This window comes from Phoca vitulina, unplaced genomic scaffold (genome assembly GCF_004348235.1).
Source record: "Phoca vitulina isolate PV1807 unplaced genomic scaffold, GSC_HSeal_1.0 scaffold59, whole genome shotgun sequence".
Lineage (NCBI taxonomy): Eukaryota > Metazoa > Chordata > Mammalia > Carnivora > Phocidae > Phoca > Phoca vitulina.
In genome coordinates this window covers 10,060,878-10,086,156 of record NW_022589762.1, presented here as the reverse complement: position 1 = coordinate 10,086,156, position 25,279 = coordinate 10,060,878, and the positions used below count along the sequence as shown (strand labels likewise).

The 25,279-nt window shown below is 40.7% G+C and overlaps 1 protein-coding gene and 1 pseudogene across 1 annotated transcript; one reads left to right on the top strand and one right to left on the bottom strand.

Annotated features, from left to right (window-relative positions):
* Window positions 1–739: 739 nt before the first annotated feature.
* GABARAPL1 (GABA type A receptor associated protein like 1) lies at window positions 740–8,941 on the bottom strand. Its single transcript, XM_032390937.1, has 4 exons — window positions 8,567–8,941; window positions 4,117–4,195; window positions 2,950–3,068; window positions 740–2,095 (listed from the first exon to the last, which is right to left on the bottom strand). The coding sequence occupies exons 1-4, from the start codon at window positions 8,654–8,656 to the stop codon at window positions 2,030–2,032; spliced, it is 354 nt and encodes a 117-aa protein (XP_032246828.1). The 5' UTR covers window positions 8,657–8,941; the 3' UTR covers window positions 740–2,029.
* A 15,475-nt stretch (window positions 8,942–24,416) lies between these two features.
* Window positions 24,417–24,711, top strand: LOC116623490 (annotated as a pseudogene).
* Window positions 24,712–25,279: the final 568 nt, after the last annotated feature.

Genomic DNA, 25,279 nt, shown 5'->3' with positions numbered 1-25,279 from the left:
TCGAGTCCCACATCGGGCTCCCTCCTCGGCGGGAAGCCTGCTCTCCCTCTCCCACTCCTGCTGCTTGTGTTCCCTCTCTCGCTATCTCTGTCTCTGTCAAATAAATAAATAAAATCTTTAAAAAAAAAAAAAAAAGAAGACATCAAGCTTGTTCTGACCCCAGGAGCCTTACCTATGTGCCATTTGCTACTCTGGGACATGGTGGCCTCACAATGACCAAGACGTGACAGAGAGAACAGGTCTGGTTGGGACTCAGAACAAAACCGGGTATAGAGAGCAATGCCTCTCCACCTTGGGCGTACAGCAGAATCAGGAGGAGCTGGTGAACAACACAGACGCCTACGCTGAGATTCTGAGTCAGCTAACTCTGGGACGAGCCATAGACATCTGCACTTTTAATAAGCACACCCCCACCTTACCCCTTATAGTCTCACCCAGGCAGTGTTCCATCTTCAGCTTTGAGAAACACATAAAGCAATGACAAAGCAATGACAAAGCATTACCTGTGGAGCAGAAAAATCACACACACGTCACCCACGCCCCAGGCACGCTGCCCCACCACATTCACCTCTGAACAGCAGCTCCTGGCCAGTAAAGAGCTAAGTAAACCTGTCTACGTTTGACCATGCGTGAACATTCATTTCTAACAGCCACCCTCACTCAAAGTTTTCTGCTCAGAGTCCACACGCCATCTATTCACATGTACGGTCAAAAAAAGCAACATCTCTGAACTCATGGCTGGTTTTCAAGGTATGCAATTATTTTATTTCCTTGGCCTGACAGCATAAACTTCATTACACAAGAATCTGCAGCTGACAGAACGGACACAGATTTCTCCCACAGGAAGGACCCTTTTCATTAGCAGAGATGAACTGAAATGTCATGTCTGAGTGCGATGCCTGCTCCCCACCCCCACCCACATAACCCCCAAAGTGAAAATAATCAGAATCCATAGAATCCCCATGAAGTATTAAGTCATCCCCTCAAACCTGTCTAACTAGCAGCTGCAGTACATGAAAACCTAAGTCAGGAGGCAGCTGGTCATCACTTAGCAGTTCTGTGTGCCTGGGACTGAAGGGACAGCAACAAGGGAGCAAGAATCCTGGCTGAGTGGGAGGCGCAGACAATCTGTCTCACCTCATACCTGCCCCTTCCATATATAAGACATCTCTGTCCCTATACGTGGAGCAAAGTTTGGGAAATGCTGAAGGAGTGGTTTTATAGCTCGTAATTGGAAATGGTTGTGGCTCACTGAAGTCCCACGTAGGTGTGGGATAAGGGGCACCAGAGAGAGAGCAGGTTAGACAGAGATGCTCAGCTTAGTCAATTCCAGTTTAATGCTACCAAAACTATCTTCAAAACTACACCATCCCTCATGCCAGGCCCCTGTCTTCCAGTGGTGAGAGAGCTCCATCTCAATGTCTGCCTAATGTCAACCAGCACCACTGGGTGGCGCTGTGATGTCTTGGGATGTATGTGGGATTATGACAGGGATGGGGAGGAGTGGAAATAGGTCAGGGTCACAATGCTTTAATTACAATGGGCTTCTTTTGGTCCCTAGGAATGAAAAGCCAGAAAGTAGTCCTAAAACATCCTCATCCCCTTTCCCTACCTGTCTTGTGCAAATGTCAAAAATAGAATCTCTGCCCAAAGAGGAAAGAGAGCAGGAAGTTACGGGTGGTCCACAATCATCTCTGGTCCCAACTTGCCCGCCTCCTGCCTCTTCCGTGCAGTCACACAAAAAACAATTCACAGAAATGTTGTGAAATTAAATCGTCTTCATTCCTCTATCAAAGCCAATCCAACGCCTCTGTCCTGACATACTTTCTCCCTGGGCCGAGGAAGCAGCAGAAAATATCAATTGAGCGTGTGAAAATATGATGACGGTGTGTGCAGTGTAGTGTTTCCAGATATCTTCCCCTTCTGTCTCCTCCACGGTGGGAGCCCTCCCTCTCTTTCCCCAAGTCCCACACACACCCCTCCCCCTACCCCCGAGTCCAGGTGCTCCCATCTGCTGGGCTTCCAACACTCACTTCCCATAGACACTCTCGTCACTGTAGGCCACATACAGAAAATAGTCTTCCTCATGGTTGTCCTGAGGAAAGAGACAAGAGGGAAACATCACATTCACTATCTTTAGGATTTTGAGCCTCACACAAGGTAGGTAGGTATAGGCGTCATTAGCCTCCACTGAGAAAAGAATAAAGAAGTGACAGGAATTCAACTTTTGAGTTCACAAAAAATCTTCAAAGAGAACATCCATACATATAGATATCAGGGATAAGAACATGACCCTTAAAAAAGCTCATTCTAGGCAAGGGGAACACAGATACAAAAAATACATATACTACAATATACACTAACAGGGATTATAGGCTATGGAATAAAAATGAGATTAAGAGATTGTTAGAATAAGTTTACACAACTCACAGGGCACAATAAGAAGGCAATACCATGTGAAATCCTTTAAGGAATAACACAGCCATAAAATTGGGTGATACAGCATGAGCAAGTCCTTTACAACAGTTTTCTCATTAGATCCTGACAGTTTACCAATTAAACCAAATGAAGTCAGCAAATTACTCTCTCCAACTGAGTTTATCAATTAAGACAAATGAATCAATTTAAAGGCTTTGCCTTGTAATTTTAAATTTCATTCTACTTAGAATTTGCAATCAGAAACAATTTCTTGCTGTTTCAATAAAGACAATCCAAGATTAGAATCCTAGAAGAAGGCAAAACTGAGAATTCAAAAAGAATGAATCTAGTAAACTGCTCAATCCCTAGAGGCCAAGTGACATTTAATCACCCAGAGCCTTACACTGCGATGTGTAAGGGGATACAGGGAAGTAACACCTCTTGCCCCACTTCCCAGGTGTGTTATCAACAGATCCTGGAATAAAGGCTAGAGAACACGAGACTGCACGGTGTTGTGACCAGGACACTTACCTCATAGAGCTGGCCCATGGTAGCACTAGTAGGAGGGATAGTGTTGTTGACAAAGAAGAATAAGGCGTCCTCAGGCCTCAGGTGGATCCTCTTCCGGATTAAGAAGTAGAACTGGCCAACTGGATAAAGGAAGATTTTAGAAAAGGAAGACAATTAGGAAAAACAAGGGGGGAAGGCCTAGAAAAAAACAAAACAAAACCTCTACTGCACCTGCGCCCTTTAAAGTACCAGCTTTAGATAAAATCTCAGCAGAGCCAAATACTGTCCTATAGCTTTAAAAATAGAACGTGCAACTCAAAGAAGCCTCCATATTCCCTGACATGCCACTGAGAAGCTTATTCTTCAATCCTTTCCCACTTTACTCAATTTCAGACATACTGTTAGCATCTCCACTCAAAGCTTGAGGAAGACTTTGAGGGAATCCTACGTACATCTAGACCAAAATACTCTCTAATCGTTGTCTAAATGGGATCTGAAATGCACTTCCATCCCCATTCCCATCTTACAACAAACAAGTGATGGGGAGAGGTCTACTGGACTCCAGTAATCTCAGCATGGTTGCTCATCCCAAAGTCTGGGCAATAAGTGGGGTTCAATGCTGCACCTTCTACCAAACATATTGAAAAAGTTCTAGAAGACTGATACTCAAATCTAACAACCCTGGGGCAAATACATCTACAAAATCTTTCCAGTATTTTCTGGATTCGTGATTATTCCATTAACGATCACTAAGGTGAACAATATATTCTTTGTAATACCAAACAGTATCTACAAAACATATTACCAAATATGAGGAGACAAAGTATTCACCTGCGAATCTCTAAAATGTAATCCGCCCTCTGACTTTCCTTTTGGAATAAACTGGTATCACAATAACAAAGCAGATTCTAAGTAGTTTAAAACACAGGCATCTGGCCATTGCTTTCAATGTTGTGCATTCTGCTGTGTCTAAATCACACAAGACTTTGTGATGGGAAATGCATAAGCGAACTGGCAATGGAGAAGAACGGCTGAGTCACTCCGGTTTGCGTCCCCCCCCACTCTCTGGAGAATCCCACCCACTTTCTTCAACTCTACTTCCTCTCAATCCCACAATCTCATGCACACAGGAGGTACGAGAGAGGCTCCACGATGGGAAGGAGGGCCTGGGGAGGGAAAAAACATTACCTGTGAGGTCAGAAGGCACCAGGTACTTCCTCTTGTCCAGATCAGGCACCCTGGCCTTAGGAGCCTTCTCCACAATCACCTGGGAGGGAGGAAAGTGAGAATGAAAAATACAGAATCTAATCTAGTATTTTTCCTTCCACATCCTACAGTTGCCCTATTTGAAGTGCATTTGTCTAGACCCACTAAAATGTTCCCATTTCTTATTCCCCTTTACCTCTTACAAAACCTATGGGAACATGGGCTTCCTTAGTAAGATTACAGTTCTATTACTGCAACAAGAAGAGAATGGAGGGCATGTGATGAAAAGTAAAAAGAACCTTGAGTTTAAGTAATTACAAGTTACCTGTCAGCTATAGGATCTATACTTCCTCGTATTTAATGAGAGCATCAAGAGGACTGTGCATTTCCTCCAATGCTCCTGAGTACCTACTGGTTTTATTCTTTCTAATGAATGCACTTATTAAAGGTATACATAAAATGTGGTTTAATTTTTATACTGTGTCAAAATTTTCAAAAATGACTGAAAAAAAATGTTCAAGGCATGTTTTATTAGGTCAAAGAAAGTACTAAATAGTACTGAGAGTATGAGATCCTGTAATACGAAGTCATTTACAAGAACCCATTTATCAATATTGGTTAGGCGTTGGTATTTTAAGGGATTTCAATGTCTACATTAAATATTTCTACAATACGTCAAGTTTTATAGAGATCATATATTTCTGTAATGAAAAGAAAAAATGAAGATATATAAAAATTAAAGATTTTATGCATAAAATTTTAAATATTTAAATAACATTTATGTTTAATTTATATAATAATTACAAATTTATACTTAGTATTTATAGCTTATGTAATTTAATTAAAATTATAAATATTTAAAATCTTTTATAAAACCATCAGCTTTCGATTTTTAGCATCTGCCTTTGGCTCAAGTCATGATCCCGGGGTCCTGGGATGAAGCCCCGTGTCGGGCTCCCTGCTCCGCGGGAAGCCTGCTTCTCCCTCTCCCACTCCCCCTGCTTGTGTTCCCTCTCTTGCTGTCTCTCTGTCAAATAAATAAATAAAATCTTACAAAAAAAAAAAAAAAGAAAGAAAATACAGTAATTCCTGATCAAACATACAATAAATGTAGAAGAGTTACAGAAGCAGAAGTAACACTAGACAAGTATCCCAAGGAACTGTGTGATCTTCAACAGGTCACTTAACTTCACTGAGCCACAGCATTCCAGTGAGTAAAAGAAGATGGTAACTTTCCAACATATCTTTTACAGTCACGGTACTGATACAATAACCTTGAGTAATCCATATAATTTTATGTGACAATGATTTGTAAATTATAAAGAATTATCTTAATATAAGGATTGGCTTCAAGAGCAGGACTTGGGGCTTGAAGCTTTTAAATGAAAGGGAACACATTAAAATAGTGAAAAACATTATTTTGTGTTTCTGGAGAAAAAGAATCCTGAACCAGGAAGACCAGAGGGACATGATCCCACTAAAAATTTTAAAATGAAAACTGGAGAAAAAAAAAATGTGAATCAGAAATTTAAAAGAAAAAGTAGGAAGAGGTTCAGGGAGAGACCAGTGAAGGCCCAACAATGAGGATGGACAGGAGGCAGCAAGTTAATAAAATCAAAGGGAAAGAGAGGGAGCCTAGCACTGTGTCTCAAAGGAACCCTGAGAGCTGCCAGCTCCCATCAGTCGGAAGTGATGGAAACCACAAAAAGAGAGCAGAAAAAGAGGGCAATAAAACATACTGCAGATAAGACATCCAGACAGGAGGGCAGTCTACGGCCATACCACCCTGAACGCGCCCGATCTCGTCAGACAGGAGGGCAGGCTTTGGAGAGGAACAGGAAGGGGTTGGGTAATCATTAAGGCCTTGGCTTACCAGAAAATATTTTAGGTTTCCAGGAATCCCAACTCTACTCGTGGGCCCTGGGTTAGATGCTTTTCGTCTATGGTGCTCAGGTTTTTTTCTTCCGTGCAATGTGGCCTATATTCCACAGGGCCTTTTACACAGTTTAAAGCCTAGACAATCTGTTCCTAACTGCAATGTTGCAGATTTTCAATACATTGTAGCTATTAAGATACTTTAAGATCTCAAGAAACCCTCCCCTCTGGAGGTATGACACATCTATTCTTTTGGATGGTAGCTAAGAGATAAGGTGGGGCCAAACTAAAATTGAGTTATGTGAGCAGTCAGGGTACTTGATTGCATTGGTAACACCAATGGTCCAGCTGGAAGGGGCTTCAGAAATCACTTACACTAACCCTCTTTTTTTTGTAAAATGGACACTTTAGGACATCAAGATTAAGGATCCTGCCCAGAACTAGAACAAAATCTCACAACTCAGAGAGCAGAGCTCTTCTTCCTGTGTCACAACTACAAAGGTCACAGGCTGAGCATCTGAAGAGCAGTTAGGAGGCTTATAAACTGGTTAAAACCCAACTGGAGGAACCATGAGATCTGACTGATGGTTCTAACAGCTTACAAATTATCACAGAGGTAAAACATTTTTTTTTTACATCAAACAATGAGCAGGAAAATAGGGAGGATGAGTTGAAATATTCTGGGTGAATGCATGTAAATGGCTGAAATGGGAAGGGCTCAGTTTTGAAGAAATACCTGGGAATTTTAACTAGATTTAGGAACAGGTACATTTCAGAGTTTGTGACTTAGGTAGAGCTACTGCAACAGAACCTCAGACCTAAGAGTTCTGAATAAATGGTAGTCACTGATGCTGTCTGGCATCATACGACTCTGACCTTTTGAGGGCCACGATGTTTTCTCTTGATTTCCAACACCTAACAGTGTGAGGTACACAGTGCCTCCTTAATCGTTTAATAGAACTGTATTAGAAACTGAGAAACGATATGGCATGGAAGATCCAACAACCAGAGTTGGAATCTCAGCTCTGCCACACACCAGCCACAGGAAACCTTTAGGAATACTTCATTTCTCTGTGCTACAGATCCTTCATCTGTAGAACGGGATTATAATGGTGTGAGGATTAAGTGAATAAAGTCAGAGCATGCACAATACTTCCAGATACAGAGAAAACTATCAGTCAATGAAAGTTGACATTTTTAAATATTCTAAGAAAGCAGGACCGCTATCACCACAATTGGGGGAAACTTCTGAAGCAGTCACCCAAGGTCCAGAGACTGAACAAGTAATTTGCAAAGGATCATTAACTGGGTAACAGAGCTAGCTCTCCTTTTTAGCCGAACACCCTTGTGTGCAATTCCTGGTGAATGGAACAGCCCTAAGGTCTTCTTGCTTCCTTATGAAGGACTGCACGGGGTTTCTACTGCGGGCATAATGCCCAAGATGCTTCCAGTAGCCGTAACACGATGAAAATTAGGTAAGGAGTGAAGAGTCCCAAAGGGTACCTGCGGGTCAAAAACTGACACCAGATAATCACAATTACTTTACCTGTACATAATATGTAATCTTTATCCTAATATCCCTGCCTGAAGATAGCACAATCTGAAAGTCTCTGCTCTTCCATCTCCAAAACGCAAGGGTTGTTGTTCCCCCTACCACACTTAAAAGTCTTCTACCTTCCAATCCAGCTGCGCAGCCTACATTACAGAAAAACCAGGCAAGTGGCGGGGGAGGGGGTGACGGAAAAAGCGCCCGGATGCAGAAAGCTACCTTAATGTTTCCTCTCATCTCCTAACTGCAGGCACTAATTTTAACCACATAAACCAGTTTCCAAAACGAAAAGAAAAAGGCCTCAGTCCTTCATCATTGTGTGCAGGTACAATCTGATCGAATAAGTACCGGTGGGAGACTGGCTTCATCCATAAATGCCCCTGGAGCCAAGAATGATGAGGCAATCGGGCTGTTGCGCAGAGAACGTGACCTTGTTTTCTGGGCCAGACCTGTCTTGTGGCGCCCCCTCCCCTCCCCCCACAACACACACACACACTTTTCTACTTATGGAATAAAGAAAGGATCCATTGGTTTCTGAACCTTTCCCTCCCAAACCCAATGTTACGAGGGCCAAAGTCGACTTAAGGGAGAAGGACCTAAAACAGAAATCGATGGACGCAAACCTCATTGCATCAAGTTATTTCCAGAACAATTTCCCTGGGATCTTAAAGGGAACAAATGTAGGGTCCCAACCTGATCCTTCTCTCACAAAAGGGCCACATTTTGAACACCTACACATCCTCTGAATACTGCTGAGTCACTCAAACGTAGGCTCCGCTCTAAAGATGCGGTCAGTTCCAAAGATGACGGGCCCTGGGGAGATGAGTTTTAAAAGATCTGCAGTGAGAACGTCCATTCCATTGGCTGTCCTAGCAGTGAAGGGTGTTCAGGGCTCAATCATAGAGACCACCCTTCTTCGGTACCTTAGGGCAGCCATCACGACTCCCCCGTTCCCCCCCGCCCCCCTAACCCCCTTCCCTCCCCCTCCCCGTTCCCCATTACACTCACAGGGACCCTGTCCGGATATTTCTTCCGGATCTTTTCTCCTTCCTTTTTCCGATACTCAAAGGGATGGTCCTCCTTATACTGGAACTTCATGATGGACCGCAGGGTTTCTAAGATCCCCGGACGGGGCCTGCCTTCCTCGCTGATGGTTGCGTCTCTCCCGTCTCCCTTCCCTCTGCCAAATTTCGATAGGTATCAGAACCGCCCCAGAAATGTCAGCGCCCGTCGCAACGCAGCTTGGCAGAGCTTTCAGAAGGGATGTCGGGTCCCCTCGGACGCAGGACAGAGTGGATCAGGTAGAGAAATCCCAGCGGCTTTTCCCGAGCGCTGGGAGCACAAAAACAACACGGCAGCGCGTTGGTATTGTGACGTCATGACGTCCCGCCTCCCCACCCCGCCCCCAGCGTTTGGACCGCGCCGGGCGGGGGGAAGGGCGGAACACGATCTATTTTCGAGGAGTTCTCTTTCAATCTAAACTTTCCTGAGTAGAGTTTGTTGCAGACATGAAAATTTTTTACTTCGAATTTTATTGTGGCTGTAACACTAAAAATGGTTTGAATGCAAAAAATACGTCCCAAAAATATCGTCTTCCCTCTTTCTCGCTGTTTCTTGGTTTGATCCAAAAACAAACACAGAGGGCGAAAATCCAGCTTTTTCCAGCTTATTGGGATGGGGAGTCTAGGGAAGGAAAGAATGGGGGTCCTGGAATTCCTTTGACCAGTACGGAAATGCGCGGTGCTTGCATTTTGCCCTTTGCTCCTTCAGCTGCGCCGCCAGCTCCCGGGGTGCTAGGCTGGCTCCCTCCGACCCTGACCCCTCCTTCACCACGCTGGCGTCATTTTGTTTGGGTCCTTGTCGCAGTTTGCTCCTAGAGCGGCAGCATAAACAAAGCATGACTCAGGAATTTGAGGAGATGTATAAGGTGAAGGGCAAGCGATGTAATCAAGGTCCAGAGAAGTGATGTCAGTCAGGACTGCTAAGGGCTTCGCTCATGTTCCAGTATAGAAATGATTCACTTTCTCCTGTTTAACTCAGAAGTTGGGCCTGTCTTCCGTAAAAGAAAATATCAAGCAATTCAGGTGGTTAACTCAGTAGTTCTTAAACATTTCTGTTTTTATTCTGCAAAAATTCACCGGAGGATAGTATTACTTGTTAAGTGTCCCTAAGGTGAAAATAAAGTGCCCCCCGGAAGGGCTGATGGAAGACTGGTGGGCTAGGAGCCATTGTCGCCTCCGTCCGGCCTTCCCCTCTCCCCACTAAGAATCAAAGGACTGAGGCCTTTCCAGCCACTGCTAATGGCAGGGATTCCAGGGACTTGTAGGGGGAAGGCAGCGAAAACTGTAAATGATACAGAAGAGAGAGGAAGGACCACTTTGCTCTGATGGAGTCCAGGGAGCTCTGAAATATACAACGGCAGTCCCTGTCACCTACCTTCTTTTATCACGGTCTCGGTGTCTCTGGTTTAAAAAAACAAACCCACAAAATTAAAAAAAAAAAAAAATCTAAGTTTCATCATTGAAAAAAGGAAAATGAAAAGCATAGCTTTACTTCTTGATGTTAACTATTTTTCTCCATGGCATCTTTCAGTCCTTTTTTGAATAAAAATCCAGGAACTATTCTATTGCATTATATGTTTATAATCTTTAGTCCTTATTTTCAGATTCAAATTATTAGCTCATTTTAGTTTTGACCCACTACAGCTAAGATCTCTTAAAGGAAGTACTTTACAACCGGGTGAGAAAGGTAACCATGATGGAGATTAGTATTTTGAGAGTGTGGTTCTCTGATCAAATCATAGCTAGTTAAAATGCTGATTTTAACTTTTATTTTAAAAAATACCTAAGCGCAATGGCAACTTACATATGAAAAATAGTTTGAAGATAAAATTTCAGTTAATATTTCTACCTCAAAGTTTTTAAAAATGCTAATCTCAGAATATACAATTTGGCATCTTTCAAAGTTTGCTCTCTACCTTTATTATCAGCATAACATTTAAAATATTATGCAAACAGTAATTTTATAAATTAACACATTGAATCAGACAAAATATCCAACCAACATTCAATTTTTAACCAGAGACAAAATACTATATTAAAAACCTCACATTTCAGGAATTCTCATTCATTACTGAGAGGGATGGAAAATGGCATAACCACTTCGGAAGCCAGTTTAGTGGTTTCTTAGAAAACTAAACATATTCTTACAATATGAGCCAACAATCATCCTCCTTAGTATTTACCCAAAGAAACTTAAAACTCTGTCCACATAAAAACCTACACACAGATGTTTATAGCAGCTTTATTCATAATTGCCAAAACTTGGAAGCAATCAAGATGCCTTTTGGTAGGTGAATGGATAAACTGTAGTTCATCCAGACAATGTAATATTATCAGTGCCAAAAGGAAATGAACTATCAAGACATGAAAATATCTTAAATGCATATTACTAAGTGAAAGAAGCCGATCTAAAAGGCTAAATACTGTATGATTCCAACTGTCTATGACATTCTGACAAAAGCAAAACTATGGAGACAGTAAAAAGTTCAATGGTTGCCAGGGGTTGGGGGTCGGGGATGACTAGGTGGAGAATAGTGAAAATTCTCGTATAATGATGGATACATGTCATTAAACATTTGTCCAAACCAGTATAATGTATGACACCAAAACTGAACCCTAATGTAAACTTTGGATTTGGGATGATTATGATGTGTCGATGTAGGTTCCTCAGTTGTAACAAATGTACCACTCTGGTGGAGAATACTAATAATGGGAGAGGCTCTGCATGTGTGGGGGGCAGTAGGTATATGGGAAATCTCTATCTTCCTCCTAATTTTGTTGTGAACCTAAAACTGCTCTAAAAATAATAAGGTCCTGGGGCGCCTGGGTGGCTCAGTCGGTTAAGCATCTGCCTTCGGCTCAGGTCATGATCCCAGGGTCCTGGGATCGAGCACAGCATTGAGCCCTGCATTGAGCCCTGCATCGGGCTCCTGCTAAGCCGGGAGCCTGTTTCTCCCTCTGCCCCTCCCCCCCCCGCTTGTGATCTCTCTCTCTGTCTCTCAAATAAATAAAATCTTAAAAAAACAAAAACAATAAGGTCTTAAAAAAAGCTCACATTTTCTCAAATACACATTTCAATTTTTCCTTGTAATCTAATTTTTTGTATTCTCAAGGGTTAGAATTTTTTTGATCTTTTATGAACATTTTCAAATAGGTAAAAAATTTCAAAAAATAGTAGGATGAACACTTATATACCCACCACCTTGTTTTTTTTCATTTGAAAGTTAAATACAAACTTCATGACACTTCACCCCAAAATACTCAATATAATCCTGCTAAGAATAGGAAATGTTGCTACATAATCATGATACTATTACACCTAAAAAAATTACCAATATTTTCCAACATTAATACGGAGTTTATATTCACATTTTCTCAATTGCTCTTAAAATACTTTTTTATATTTTTCCCTCAGTCAATCATTAGAATACGAAAACAGCTGGAATTGACCATATAAGTAGGTCTGATTTCTTTTTTATTCAGGATATTTTTATATTATCACATTTAAGCTAATGTGTACCAAAAAGCAAGTGAAAAGATGCTCAATATCACTAATCATTAGGGAAATGCATGCCACCTTACACCTGTCAGAAGGGCTACTATCAAAAAGACAAGAAATAACAAGTGTTGGTGAGAATGTGGAGAAAGGGACCCTTGTGCATCATTGACGGGAATGTCAATTGGTGCAGCCACTATGGAAAACAATATTGAGTTTTCTCAAAAAATTAAAAATAGAAATCCCATGTGATCCAGTAATTCCACTACTGGCTATTTACCCCAAGAAAATGAAAACACTAATTTGAAAAGATATATGCACCGCTATATTTATTACAGCATTATAATAATAACCAAGTTACAGAAGTAACTTAAGTGTCTATCAATAAATAAATGGATAAAGAAGAGGGGGTATATATGCATACAATGGAATATTATTCAGCTATAAAAAAAATGAGATCTTGCAATTTATGACAACATGTATAGACATAGAAAGTATTATGCTAAAAGGAATAACTCAGAGAAAGACGAATATCATGTGATTTGGGAATTTAGATTCATATGGAATCTAAAAACCAGAGCAAACAAGCAAGCAAGCAAGAACAGAAACAGAATTATAAATACAGAGAACAAACTAGTGGTTTCTAGCAGGGAGGGGTTGGGGGTATGGAGAAAATAGGTGAAAGGGATTAAGAAATATAAACTTCCAGTTATAAAATAAATAAGTCACAGGGATGAGAAGTACAGCATAAGAAATAGAATCAATAATATTGTAATAATGATTATTATGGGGCACCTGGGTGGCTTAGTCGGTTAAATATCCAACTCTTGATTTCAGCTCAGGTCATGATCTCAAGGTCGTGAGTTTGAGACTGATTTCAGACTCCATGCTGGGCATAGAGCCTGCTTAAGATTCTCTCTCTCCCTCTTTCTCTGCCCCCCACTCTCTCTCTCTCCTTCAATAATAATAATAATAATAATAATAATAATAATAATATTGTAATAATGTTGTATGGTGACAGGTGGTGACTATACTTAATGTGACGAGCATAGTGTAATGCATAGAATTGTCAAATCATTATGTTGTACCCCTGAAACTAATATAACATTGTATGTCAACTATACTTTAATAAAAAATAAACTAATAAAAATAAACTAAGGTGTAAAACCAGAATTTCAATGTATTGATCTCAAATGAGAAATACAATAACGAGGTTCAGCAACTCATAACCATTTGCCAAATTTACTTCATATGCTTGGAATTTAAACAAAGGAGTTAGTTAATTTGAATTTTTAGATAAACTGCCATCTGCAAAATAGTGTCAACTACCATCAAGATGACTCCAAGACCAGGAATCTTTCTTGCCTCAGGACTGTGCATAGGTGGATCTTCCTTCTTGATAATTTGAATGTGCTCACTTTGCTCTGTCCCAACTGTCACTATGTTAGTTTAGTTTTATTAAAAAACAAAACTCAACTGAGTATGTTTTAAAGCCCTTATTGGCAGGATGCCTGGGTGGCTCAGTCAGGTGTCTTCCTTAGGCTTGGGTGGTGATCCCAGGGTCCTGAGATCAAGTCCCTCATCGGGCTCCTTGTTCAGTGGGAAGCCTGCTTCTCCCTCTACCTGCCGCTCCCCCTGCTTGTGCTCTCTCTCTCTCTGATAAATAAATAAATGAAATCTCTTTAAAAAAATAAAGATCTTATTGGCTTTATTCAATGATCCCTGAATTGGGCAACATCCCATCTACCAGACAGAAAGGAGCTCTGAAGAGCTGTACAAAATGAAAGACTTCTTTTTTTTTAAAGATTTACTTTTTTATTTTAGAGAGAAAAATGAGAGAGAGATCGCATGCACAAGCAGGAGGGGGCAGAGGGAGAGGGAGAGAAAATCTCAAGCTGACTCCCTGATGAGCAGTGTCTCAGGACCCTGATATCATGACCTGAGCCAAAACCAAGAGTCAGAAGCTTAACCCACTTCACCACCCAGGCACCCCCTAAATGAAAGACTTTTATAAGCAGAAGAGGGTAGGACAAAAAAGTTACTAGAAAGAGAGGATTGTTTGTGGCAGGGTCACTTTCCTTTAGGGGATGGTATGAACCAGACTAAAGCTATCTTGGACCAATCTGCCATGATGATGCTCTGTGACTCAAAGCCTTCTTGAGCCCGCCCCCTCCTTCTTTGTTTTTGTTTAATCACACTCTAAAGTACAGCCTTGGGGCATAACATCCTTGATCTGCTTTGGAGATGCACTATTCTCAAGCCTTTTCCTCCAGGATGGCCTCCCAGCACGTAGTCCCCAGTCCCTAGGGCTAAAGGAGCAGGTTTTAGGGAAGTGAGATTGCGGAATGTACTACTCATCTTGTGGTAGCCCAAGACCTTTTTTCTTCATAATCTCACCATGGGTCTTTCACATAGTGGCTGCAAGTTAGGCAGGCTTTTTCCATGGCAGATGAAGGCTCTGAGCAAATTTCCCAAAACAAATCAGCAGAAAGCACATGGCCTTTGAAACCTCATCTTTTAAGCTCTGATGTGACACTTCTGCCTCATTTTATTCCTCAAGGCAATCACAGTGTCCTGCCCAGCGTCAAAGGGAGAGGACAATAGTACTGCCCTCAGATGGGAGAAGTGTTAAAGAATTTATGGGCAGGTTTTTTAAACCACCAATATTACTCAAACCCATTTTTTAATTAGTCTTTAATATTGTCCTTGAGAGAGAGAGACAGAGAGAAAAACTCACTGATGCCAGAATAAATATAATAAAGCCATATTTCATTGCATCAATTCTCTTCTTAAATATCATTCAGTGGTCAGAGATTCTCCATGGTCTTCAAGAAAAGTGGAAATTCCTTAGAAAAATCGAGCATTTATGATCAACCTGCTGTTTCTCTGGCCTCACATTCACCCATGTCCTATTTTGCACTCTATGTTCCAGGCATACAAAGTTACTTAAACTAATTCTTTCCCTATACTGCCCTTGTTTCTGGCCACTGGATATTCTCAAAGATTCTTCCTATTGCTTTCTGTCTAATTCCTGTAAATCATTCTTTAGTTCAGGCATCACCTTCTCCAGGAAATCTTTTTCATCTCACTTGCCTGGGTTCTGTAACTCTTCAATGTGCTTCCAAAGCATTGTGTTCTTATCTTTGTCTTAGTGCTTATAATGTACATTAACTAATACAATGCCCATTACTTCGCATTGTTTTGGGGGGCATATACAGGATTGTGAGGAACTCCTCTTCCCACACTGATACCTCTAGTGGGGCCCACTAACATTGACAGCCTTGACTATTTAGAAAGTCCCATGACTTACACAAGACTAATCAGAATCCTTAAAATTTCTCACATATGAACTAAGGAAAGTGTTAAAAAACAAAATTCAGATGAGTAAATTTGTAGATCTAATTGGCTTTATTTGATGATTTATGAATCAGGCAGCATCCCATCCCATCTTAGCAAATAGGAAGGTGTTCCAAGGAGCTATACAAAGTAGAAAGCTTTTATAGGCAGAAGGAGGCAGAAAAAGAAAGTTTCTTGCACAGAGCGTTTACTTTAGGCAAGGTCACCTTCCTTTGAGAGAAGGTAGGGGGCCTATCAGGCAGATTACCTCACTAGTGCTAACCAGGTAGTTCCAGATTGACTGGTGAAAGGTCATATTCCTAGGAGAAGCTGAAACTGCAATTAGGTTAGGTATTCAGTCTATGGTGATGTGGGCTTAGCACAAGTGACTCCATTTGAGACTTGTCTCTCTCTCTCTTTTTTTAAATTTTTTATTTATTTGTCAGAGAGAGAGAGCACAAGCAGGGGTAGCAGCAGGCAGAGGGAGAAGCAGGCTCCCCATTGAGTAGGAGCCCTATGTGGGATTCAATCCCAGGACCCTGGGATCATGACCTGAGCCAAAGGCAGACAACCGACTGAGCCACCCAGGCATCCGGGGCTTGTCTCTTTTTTTACAAAGTAAACTTCTTCTCTGGTGATGAAGTTGGATGATATAAGGTCAGAGGCTTACAATAGCCATCATTTTAATTTCATGCAATCCAAGTGCATGAGATAAGACAAAGAAAGTGACATTCAGAGAAGTAAGACATATATAAGTAGGGATATGGAGAGATAGATACAGAGTTAGAGGGAGTCCTAATGGCATTTAAGTCCTTAGCTTCAGGTAGTCTTTCCCAGTAGACTCTATGTGCTATTTGATGGCATATTACTGTTGCCCAGTGAACTAGGTAGACTCCAGGCCCTGGGGCCATGACCCCACCCATCTCAAAGATGTCCAGGAAGGTTCTTGGTCATGTCACAAGAAAGAATTCAAGGACAGACACAGCACTAATAAGCAACAAAAGTAGTAAAATTTATTAAAGCCAAAGTACACTCGAGATGTGAGAACAAGTGAGTTCAAGAGAGAGAGAGAAAGCTGAGCACCCCAGTGTTTGGGTTTCTATCTTTTATTGGCAGTTGTTTACAAAGGGATGGAATACTCATTACTTGGGGCAAGGATTTCTTCGAAGAAGGGTTTTACACTTTTTCTTCCTTATTTGGTCAAGGGTTTCCTGTCATGGCACCCGCCATCTTGGACCTGTCTAGTTTGATCTGGCTCCTTGTGGAGTGCTGCCAGGATAGGCCTCTAACTTTCCCTATAGGTAGCCATAGCTTCCACTATGCTGGCCTCCAGTTATCCTGTTAGAACTGAACTAACTGCTATCAACTCTAACATTACCTGTGTTTATATCCTGAGTGCTTTGGATACAAAATAAAGACAAAAAATGTGGAGTATGTCATAGTCAAAAGAACAAAGGGTAGATTTTTAAATTTAAGATGGTGGACTAAAAAAAATATATTTGCTTTTGCTCTCTCCTTAAACTCTCCTAAAGCAACAGTGTCATGGATTGAATTGTATCCCCCCAAAAGATGTTGAATTTCTAACCCCCAGTATCCATGAATGTGACTTTCGAAATAGGATCTCTGTAGATGATCAAATTAAGATGAGGCCATTAAGGTAGGCCTTAATCCAATATGACTGGAGTCCTTCTTAAAGAGAAAAATTTAAATATAGGGACAGACATGCATAAAGGAAAAAGTATGTGAAGTCATGAGAATAATGCCATCTGCAAGCCAAAATGCAGGAGTCTACCGAAAGGTAGGAGAGAGGCATGAAGTAGTTTTTCTCACAGCCCTCAAAAGGAACCAACTGTACCTATACCCTGATTTCAGACATCCGGCCTCCAGAAATAAGAGACAATCTATTTCTGTGTTTAAACCATCCAGCTAGTGGTACTTAGTTATGGAAGTCTGTGATATTGTACTTCATAATAATAAATATATATTTGGTCTTTTAACTAGTTCCTATCAGAGCTCCTAAAAACCCTTGGAATTTCCTAAGTGAGGAAAGCAATAAAGATGTATTCTGTTGTGCTAACGAGTGACTTTTGGAATGCCCTTAGGCAACCTAAGAATGGGGGCTGGTCACCAGAGGAACCAACCAAGGGATTAAAGAATTGGAACTTTCAGTCCCACCCTACTCCCCCACTTCTGAGGAGAGGAAAGGGCTGGAAATCGAGTTCAGTCACCAATGGCCAATGACTTAATCAGTTGTGCTTATGTAATGAAGACTTCATAAAACCCCAAAAGGATGGGGTTCTCAGAGCCTCTGGGTTGGTTGAGCTCGTGGAAGTGCTGGATTGGTGGCATGCTTGGAAAATGCATGGAAGCTCTGCACCTCTTCACACATACCTTGCTCTGTGCATCAATTCCATAAGTAAAATGTTTGTCTGAGTTGTATGACCCACTGGAGCAAATTAATCACACAAGAAGGAGGTCTTCAGAACCTCCAAACTATAGAAGCTCAGGTGACGATCTGGATTTGCAATTGGCATCTGAAGTTGGGGATGAGGGGAGCAGTCTTGTAGGACTGAGCCCTTAACCTGTGGGATCTGACACCATTTCCAGGTAGCTAGAATAAAACTGTATGAAACTTGGGGACATGAGAGACTCCATTTTGAGAAAAGCTCCATTCTCCTTTCTAAAACAAATGGCTAATAAATTCTTGAACTGGACAAAAAGACTCTTGAACTGGGCCAGAAGCAGCAATTCTTTTACAAGGAATTGTTCTTAAAAGTCAACAGGACAAGAGTTATCTTGATCATAAGACTTGATTGCAGACTTTCTGAAGAGAAGATAGTTAGCTAACGCATACCAGGAATAATTTCGTTTAACGCCAACAGAATAGTCAATCAATGTGTAAACAAAAGCAGCTCAGCCGGTTAGTGCCAATTGACATTTTATTTTTCTTTTTTTATCCAGGTCATATAATTGCCACCTTTCCTCTTTCTCATAAAAACCCCTTGCTTTTATAACCGGACCAATGTGAGTTTTCTCTTCAGTGAGTCAGATACATCAGATGAGTTGTCCCACAAAGTAAACTTTATTTGCAGCAAGTAAGGAGATCACAAGGAATAATTTCCAAAGACTGTGACTCCCTCACAAGGGTGAATGGATTCCTTTTATTTAAGGTTAGGATGGATATTTAGATAAGGAAGCCTTGTCATCATATGTAGAGGCAGGCATAAGGTCACACACGTGCCTTAAGGAAACATTGTGCCTATACATACATTATATGTTATGTAAATGAGGCTGAGGTTCCTCCTTGTATGGAGATCTTATTTTTTCATTTTTATTTTATTATTATTATTTTTTAGTATTATAATGATGTAAAGGCAATTCTCAGTCATTCCAGGGGTTATTCCCTGGTCCATCTGTGCAGGCACAAGTTTAGCTCAAAAGGTCTGGGTGGTCTGAGCTATAGGAGGTCTTGTCAGGGCAGGCAACATCACCTGACGGGTGGTTTCATTTGCCTGAGTTAAAAGGTAAGCTAGAAAGAAGAGGTCAAGGAAAAATGTAAGACAAAGGTTAGTGAAAGTGAGCAGTGAAAGTCAGGTCTTGGGACCCAGCCGGTGACAATTTCATCCCTCGGTGGGATACTATTTGGGTTTCTACCTGAGTCTGTGCTCCCCAAATTGCAATTCTGAGGCCCCAAATAAAGGCTTTTGTTCTTTTTCAGCTTTGCCTCTCTTCTCAGATGACTATAGTATCAGAATTGAGTTGAATTGCAGGACACTGAGTTGGTGTCAGAGAATTGCTTGGTATGGGGGAAAAACCCACATGTGGGAATTGGTGTCAGAATCCTACAGCCTGAGGAAATAATACAGACTGCAAAAAGAAAAAGGAAGTAAAAAACTCACAAAGTCAAAAAAAAAAAAAAAAAGAAAGAGAAAATAGAAAACCATTTTAGAGTCTAAAAAGAGTGGCAAGTGACAACATACTTAAGAAAGGAAATCCTAAACTGACAGTAGGGGATACCTAAAGTAGCCCATTATTCATTAAAGAACTGAGAGAAAGGCTCAGGCATTTTTGCCCCCAGGCTACCTCCCTTGCCCCATACAACCATGTGATCGTCTCTCCTTACTCCCTGTACAGACAGGAGATTTACTGGGTAAACAAGGTCTATGAACTGTGGCAGAAGGGGAAAGCAGGCTCAATCCAAGATGGTGCACTGAAAACGGAGTGGGGGTGGGTGAAGGGGAGATTCAAAATTTACACACATGAATACCCCACCTTCTTCCTCCTAATCTGTGCCCAGAATTCTGGCAGCCCAGCTGGGTTTGCATGCATACAGAATTTCAAAAGGGCTTTGTAGTGCCCTGTTCTTAAATACAAGCAGACAGTAAGGAGTCAGGATTTGAGGGAAAGATCTGATATGAAGCAAACAGTGAACAACAACTTCAAGAGAATAAAAAAAAAAAGACTACTTAGGGAAATTACAACCTCAAAAAATTTATCATTAATATCCTCAGAGAAACAAGAGAAAATATTGCATCCATGAAACAAAAATAGCTACAACCAAAGAATATTCAGACCATATATATATAGAGAGAGAGAGAGAGAGAGAGAGAGAATGAGGAAGGTAAAATTAAATAGAAGTATTAGAAGACAGTTGAAATGTTTTAGAAAGTAAAGTAACAAGGCAAAAAGATGAGGAAGGAGGCCAGGGTATGTAAATTAGAGGTCCAACTTTCAAATACTAGGAGTCTCATAGAAAGGATACAGAAAACGTGGGAGGGAGGTCAGATTTTATTTAAAGTTAGTTATGCCTTTAAAATCATAAGGGAGGGACGCCTGGGTGGCTCAGTCAGTTAAACCTCTGCCTTCAGCTCAGGTCATGATCGCAGCGTCCTGGGATGGAGCCCTGAATGTCCTCCCACCCCCTGGAGCTCCCTGCTTAACGGGGAGTCTGCTTCTCCCCCTCCCTCTGCACCTCCCCCCGCTCATGAGCACTCTCTCTCTCAAAAAAAAAAAAAAAAAAAAAAATCTTTAAAATCCTAAGAGAAATTATTTTCTTCCTAGAATTTTATGCTAAACTATTATTTAAGTATGAGGGTAGCACAAGAGAAAACTTGGACATGGAAGGTCTCCAGAACTGTGCTTCTTCTGTATCTGTTTTCAGAAAGAAAGCATTCCCAAAATGAGGAAGTTAACCAAGAAATGATAAGACATGGGATATAGGAAATATATAGGATTTACAGTGGATTTAACATGAGAGATAAGATAATCTATATATATAGATTAACATATAACATACATGTTTTATATACAGTATGTACATATGTATTAACCCCCACAATCCTCACAAAATAATATAATGTATATGTACTCATTTTGTCATTATTTTACAGGTGAAGAATTTGAAGCATAGAATGATTAAGTGACTATAACCAGAGCCAGAATTTTAACCCATAAGACCTGATTTCAGGCTCTTAACCATTAATAGTCATTTTCCTGCTTCCCAATACACTCATTTAATAAAAAATTATGATAGAACTATATTTAGAAGATGGGAGAGGACACAAGAAATGTTCTCATGTGCCCAGGTAGCCAAGGCAGAGATGGTGATGAAAAAGCTAAGATTTCATCTTCCGTAATGGCAAGTCAATGCATGATACTCCAAACTGGAAATAAAAATCAGGAACAGCAATATATGCATAGTATTTGGAGAAATGTAGGTTTAAAAGGATCAACTACAACTATTACAAGTAGGGAGTGGAAAATAAGTGCATGGTAAGGGGGTGTTATTTTCCTTCGTAAGCCTTGTAGAGCTATTTGACTTTTTAATCTGTATGAAAGTCTATATTTGATTAAAAGGAATAAAGCTTAAATTAAAAAAAAATAAGAGCAGCAGATTTTTCAGTTTGGAGTTTGAAGTCTAAGTAATTTGAGTATAAAACCAGTTCAGTCAACTCAGGCTTCTGCAGGTTATACCACTTCTCTGTCATTCAGCCTCCAAAGCTGATAAGTAATGAATTAAATGCTGCACTTTAGGCATTCAAATAGTTATGATTACTTACCAATTATTTGACTCTTGATGGACTTTTGTCCATTAGAGAGCAGGTTCTAAGTTTAGTGTAAGAAGGGAGTACAGCAGATGACCAATACGGGCAAGTTTGTCATATAAACTGGGACTCAAGAAAGGTCTGGACACTTTGTACACTGATAACATTTGTCAAATAAGGACCACAATAACCAAAGGGCAACAGAAACAATTAAAGAATAAGTACTGAAAAAAAAGTACCGAGAAGCTGAAATACAGAGAAGAGACATTATATTTAGTTGGCCTTATTACGTAATTTTGCTTATAACTAACCTTTTATGAAACACAGGGAAGAAGTATTGTCTTTGGGATAGTTCAGGACTATAATGGTCTCCTTGTCCTCTAGATCTCACCTCTTACTTATGCTTAATTGACATCCAAAGCATTTTATAAGTTACATGATCTCTTTTCTCTTTCAGAACTTTACAATGGCTTTCATAGAATGTGTGATAAAGATCAAAATGCTTCAGCTCCCATGTAATGCCTTCCATACAAAGATGCTAACCTGTCCTTCCAGATTCATTCCCATTATATCACTTTTGGTATTTTTAACATTCTCCATGATTCACATTCTCATTTTTCCTCTTTATTCACAGACAAAAAAAAAAAAGCTCTTATACTGTATATTTGATGTTTAAAATTTTATTATCCTGTAGGGTTCAACTCAGGTATTACCACATTCACAATACCCTTTCCAGACTTTAAATGTTATGAGGCATTCTGAGGTGGCAAATAGTGCAATTATGGGTTAACTAAGGTGAAGGTGCCAAGAGAGACACTGGCCAACATCATTCGAGACAGCATGCAAAATATCTCCCACAATTGAATTCTCAGTATATCTTGGACAATCCATAAATCACTATAATTATTTTCCCAGTCAGTCTGCCAGCTCAAGGGCAAACTTCCCATCCTGGTCTCCTTTTTGCCTTCCAGACAATCTGTTTACCCAAGGACAAGAAAACAAAACTTGCTATTTTCAGACTCTGCAATTTTTCTCCTCAGCCTCTTAAATTTGTTACATAAATCCCATTTTTGCTTTATTTCCATATTCTTATATACAAGTATACTCTTAATGTGTAAAAGAATCAGACCCTCTAATAACCGTCTTACAGACCACACTTAAAAGGCTAACTCAATAAGATTCAATACTGTAATTCCTGACAGATAAAGCGTAGCAGAATTGCCACCTCAAAATATGTTTCTTTGGCATAAGGATTATCCTAAACTGGTTATTTTTAATAACAGTAGACAGGAGAAGTTCTGAAAACTGAGTAAAAGTTTTGTAAGAGACATTTATATTTATAAGGGAAATCTCCATTTGTAAGGGTGTCTCCTTCTCTTTCCCAAGAAGAAGAAGATGACTAAATCTCCAGAAACTCTCAACAATGGAGAAGACAGTGATTTAAATCTGCGTAACAACCATACTTTCATTTACTGTGCTTTTCCTGGTAACCTCTCATACCTCCCAAACCACCCAATCTTCTTTTGTCTTTAGCTGGAGATGGTGTTCAAGGTGATGGCTTGGGCCATTTCAGGGAGTCTTTCTTGGGTCTCTCCCATGTATACAGGAGGTATACATGTTATTAAATTTTTATTTTCTCAGGGTGCCTGGGTGGCTCAGTCGTTAAGTGTCTGCCTTCAGCTCAGGTCATGATCCCAGGGTCCTGGGTTTGAGCCCCGGATCGGGCTCCCTGCTCAGTGGGGGCCCTGCTTCTCCCTCTCCCACTCCCCCTGCTTGTGTTCCCTCTCTTGCTGTGTCTCTCTCTCTCAAATAAATAAAATCTTAAAAAAAAAAAATTAGATTTTTATTTTCTCTTGTTAATTTTTTTTTTTTTTTTACTGGGGTGTCTCAGCCAAGAACCTAGAAAGGTAGAGGGAAAATTATTTGTCCTCCTCTACACAGGCCACTGCAGGGCATCCTGTACTGTTGTATTTGCCTCCAACCCACAGATAAAGCTAGTCAACATAGCCCAATCAATCATTTTTCAGACCCATCCTCCCCCCCACCAGGAAGGAGAATCTATATTGCTCTTCTGTAAATCAATATATGTCCATATTTCAGGTCTCCCTCTTGGATTGGAAGCTTTGTGCTATCAGAGTCAACTCCTCCCACTATGTAGGTGTAGATACCTTCTTTCAGATAGTGATATCCCACAAGACACTACCCCCTACAGGAGTTTTAGTTTGGGTAAGTAACAAACTATGGAAAATATGGGGTTTTTTTGGTCCAGAGTAGTCACCCCAAGAAGCCCAAAGTAACCTGTAGAGGGTGGCTAGTGCAGCTTCACCACCAGACTACAGAAGATTTAATACATATTTGTGTCACTTGGGCTAAGAAAGAGGTAAGAGAGAATCTCTACTGCTTAAAATCAGAGGAAAGGGGCACTGGATGTCTCAGTTGGTTAAGTATCCAACTCTTGATTTCAGTCAAGTCATAATCTCAGGTTCATGATCTCAGGGTTCTGAGATGGAGCCCTGCATTGGGCTCTGTGCTCAGTGCAGAGTCTGGTTGTCCCTCTCCCTCTGCTCCTCACCCTGCTCACACTCTCTCTCTTAAATAAATGAATAAAATCTTTAAAAAAAAATCAAATCAAAGGAAAGATCTAGAAAAAGACCTAAAGAACCTAGAATTCTGCTGACAAAAATAAATAACTGTAGTCCTTTTCATCACCACTCCCAATGTTCCTTTTCAGACTCTCACCATCTTTAACTAGGATTTTTACACTATGCTCCTAGCTGAAATGAGGATCTGACTTCCTTACACTTCACCCAAGACCTCAAACTTTCAGTGGAGTATCTTTCTAAATATTGATCACATTATAAAACTCTCCTGCTAGGAGGATTGACTATTGAGTGTCATGAGAGGTCAGATTGCTGTCAGATATGGCCCACGGACATGGGCATGAACACGGCCCTAGTAAACTGGAACTTCCAGATTATAAACAATGGAAGTAGAAGGGACACCATTAGCAGTTGTCCAGGAGAGGCTGGCTGCACGAGGGCTAGGGGATCCATGGGGCCGCAATGAAGCTTGGAGATACGTTGGTGGCTTTGCAAAAATGTTTCCTTTGTTGGTGCATTACTAAAAGGATTCAAACGGGGATTTGCAGCATTTGTGGTACCTGTAGAGGCAGAATATTACCTGCAGTCCAAGAATAAAGATAAGAAGCATCACTGAAGATAATACCTGGAAGTATCTTAAAGGCTTCTTAACTCTCTTATAAAAATAAGATTTCTTCAATGTAGCCTACTTGTCTGTGTGTTTTTCCCTTAAAGAATACTAGTAAGATTTAATAAAGTAAGAATACATATGCAAAAAAAACCCCAAAAAAACAAAAACCAAAACTCTCCCACTAATAAAACATTAAGTAGAGCATGCCAGCTCCTTCCTGTAAGGATGAGACGTGCGTTCAGAAGTGGCTCTTTGTAACACATCTCTGGGGAAGGACCTCTTAATGGTCAATCCATCAAAGCCCAACAACTTACCTGCCTGGGATAGTTTTCTGACACCTGAATCATTAAGACCCATGCACTTCACCAAAGTGGTTTGAAAAACCTTTCTGTTTTCTTCCAACTTCCCTGCCTGCAGCCCTGGTCTGGTCGAGTCAAGAATTTGGGCTTTGGAGCCAGAACCTCTTCAGCTCCCATCCAGGCTTTGTCCCTTGTTGTCATGAGATCACAACACAAGATGTCAAAGGAGTAGGGGACTCCGTTTCAACCGGTCCCCTGAATTCATCTAGATATCT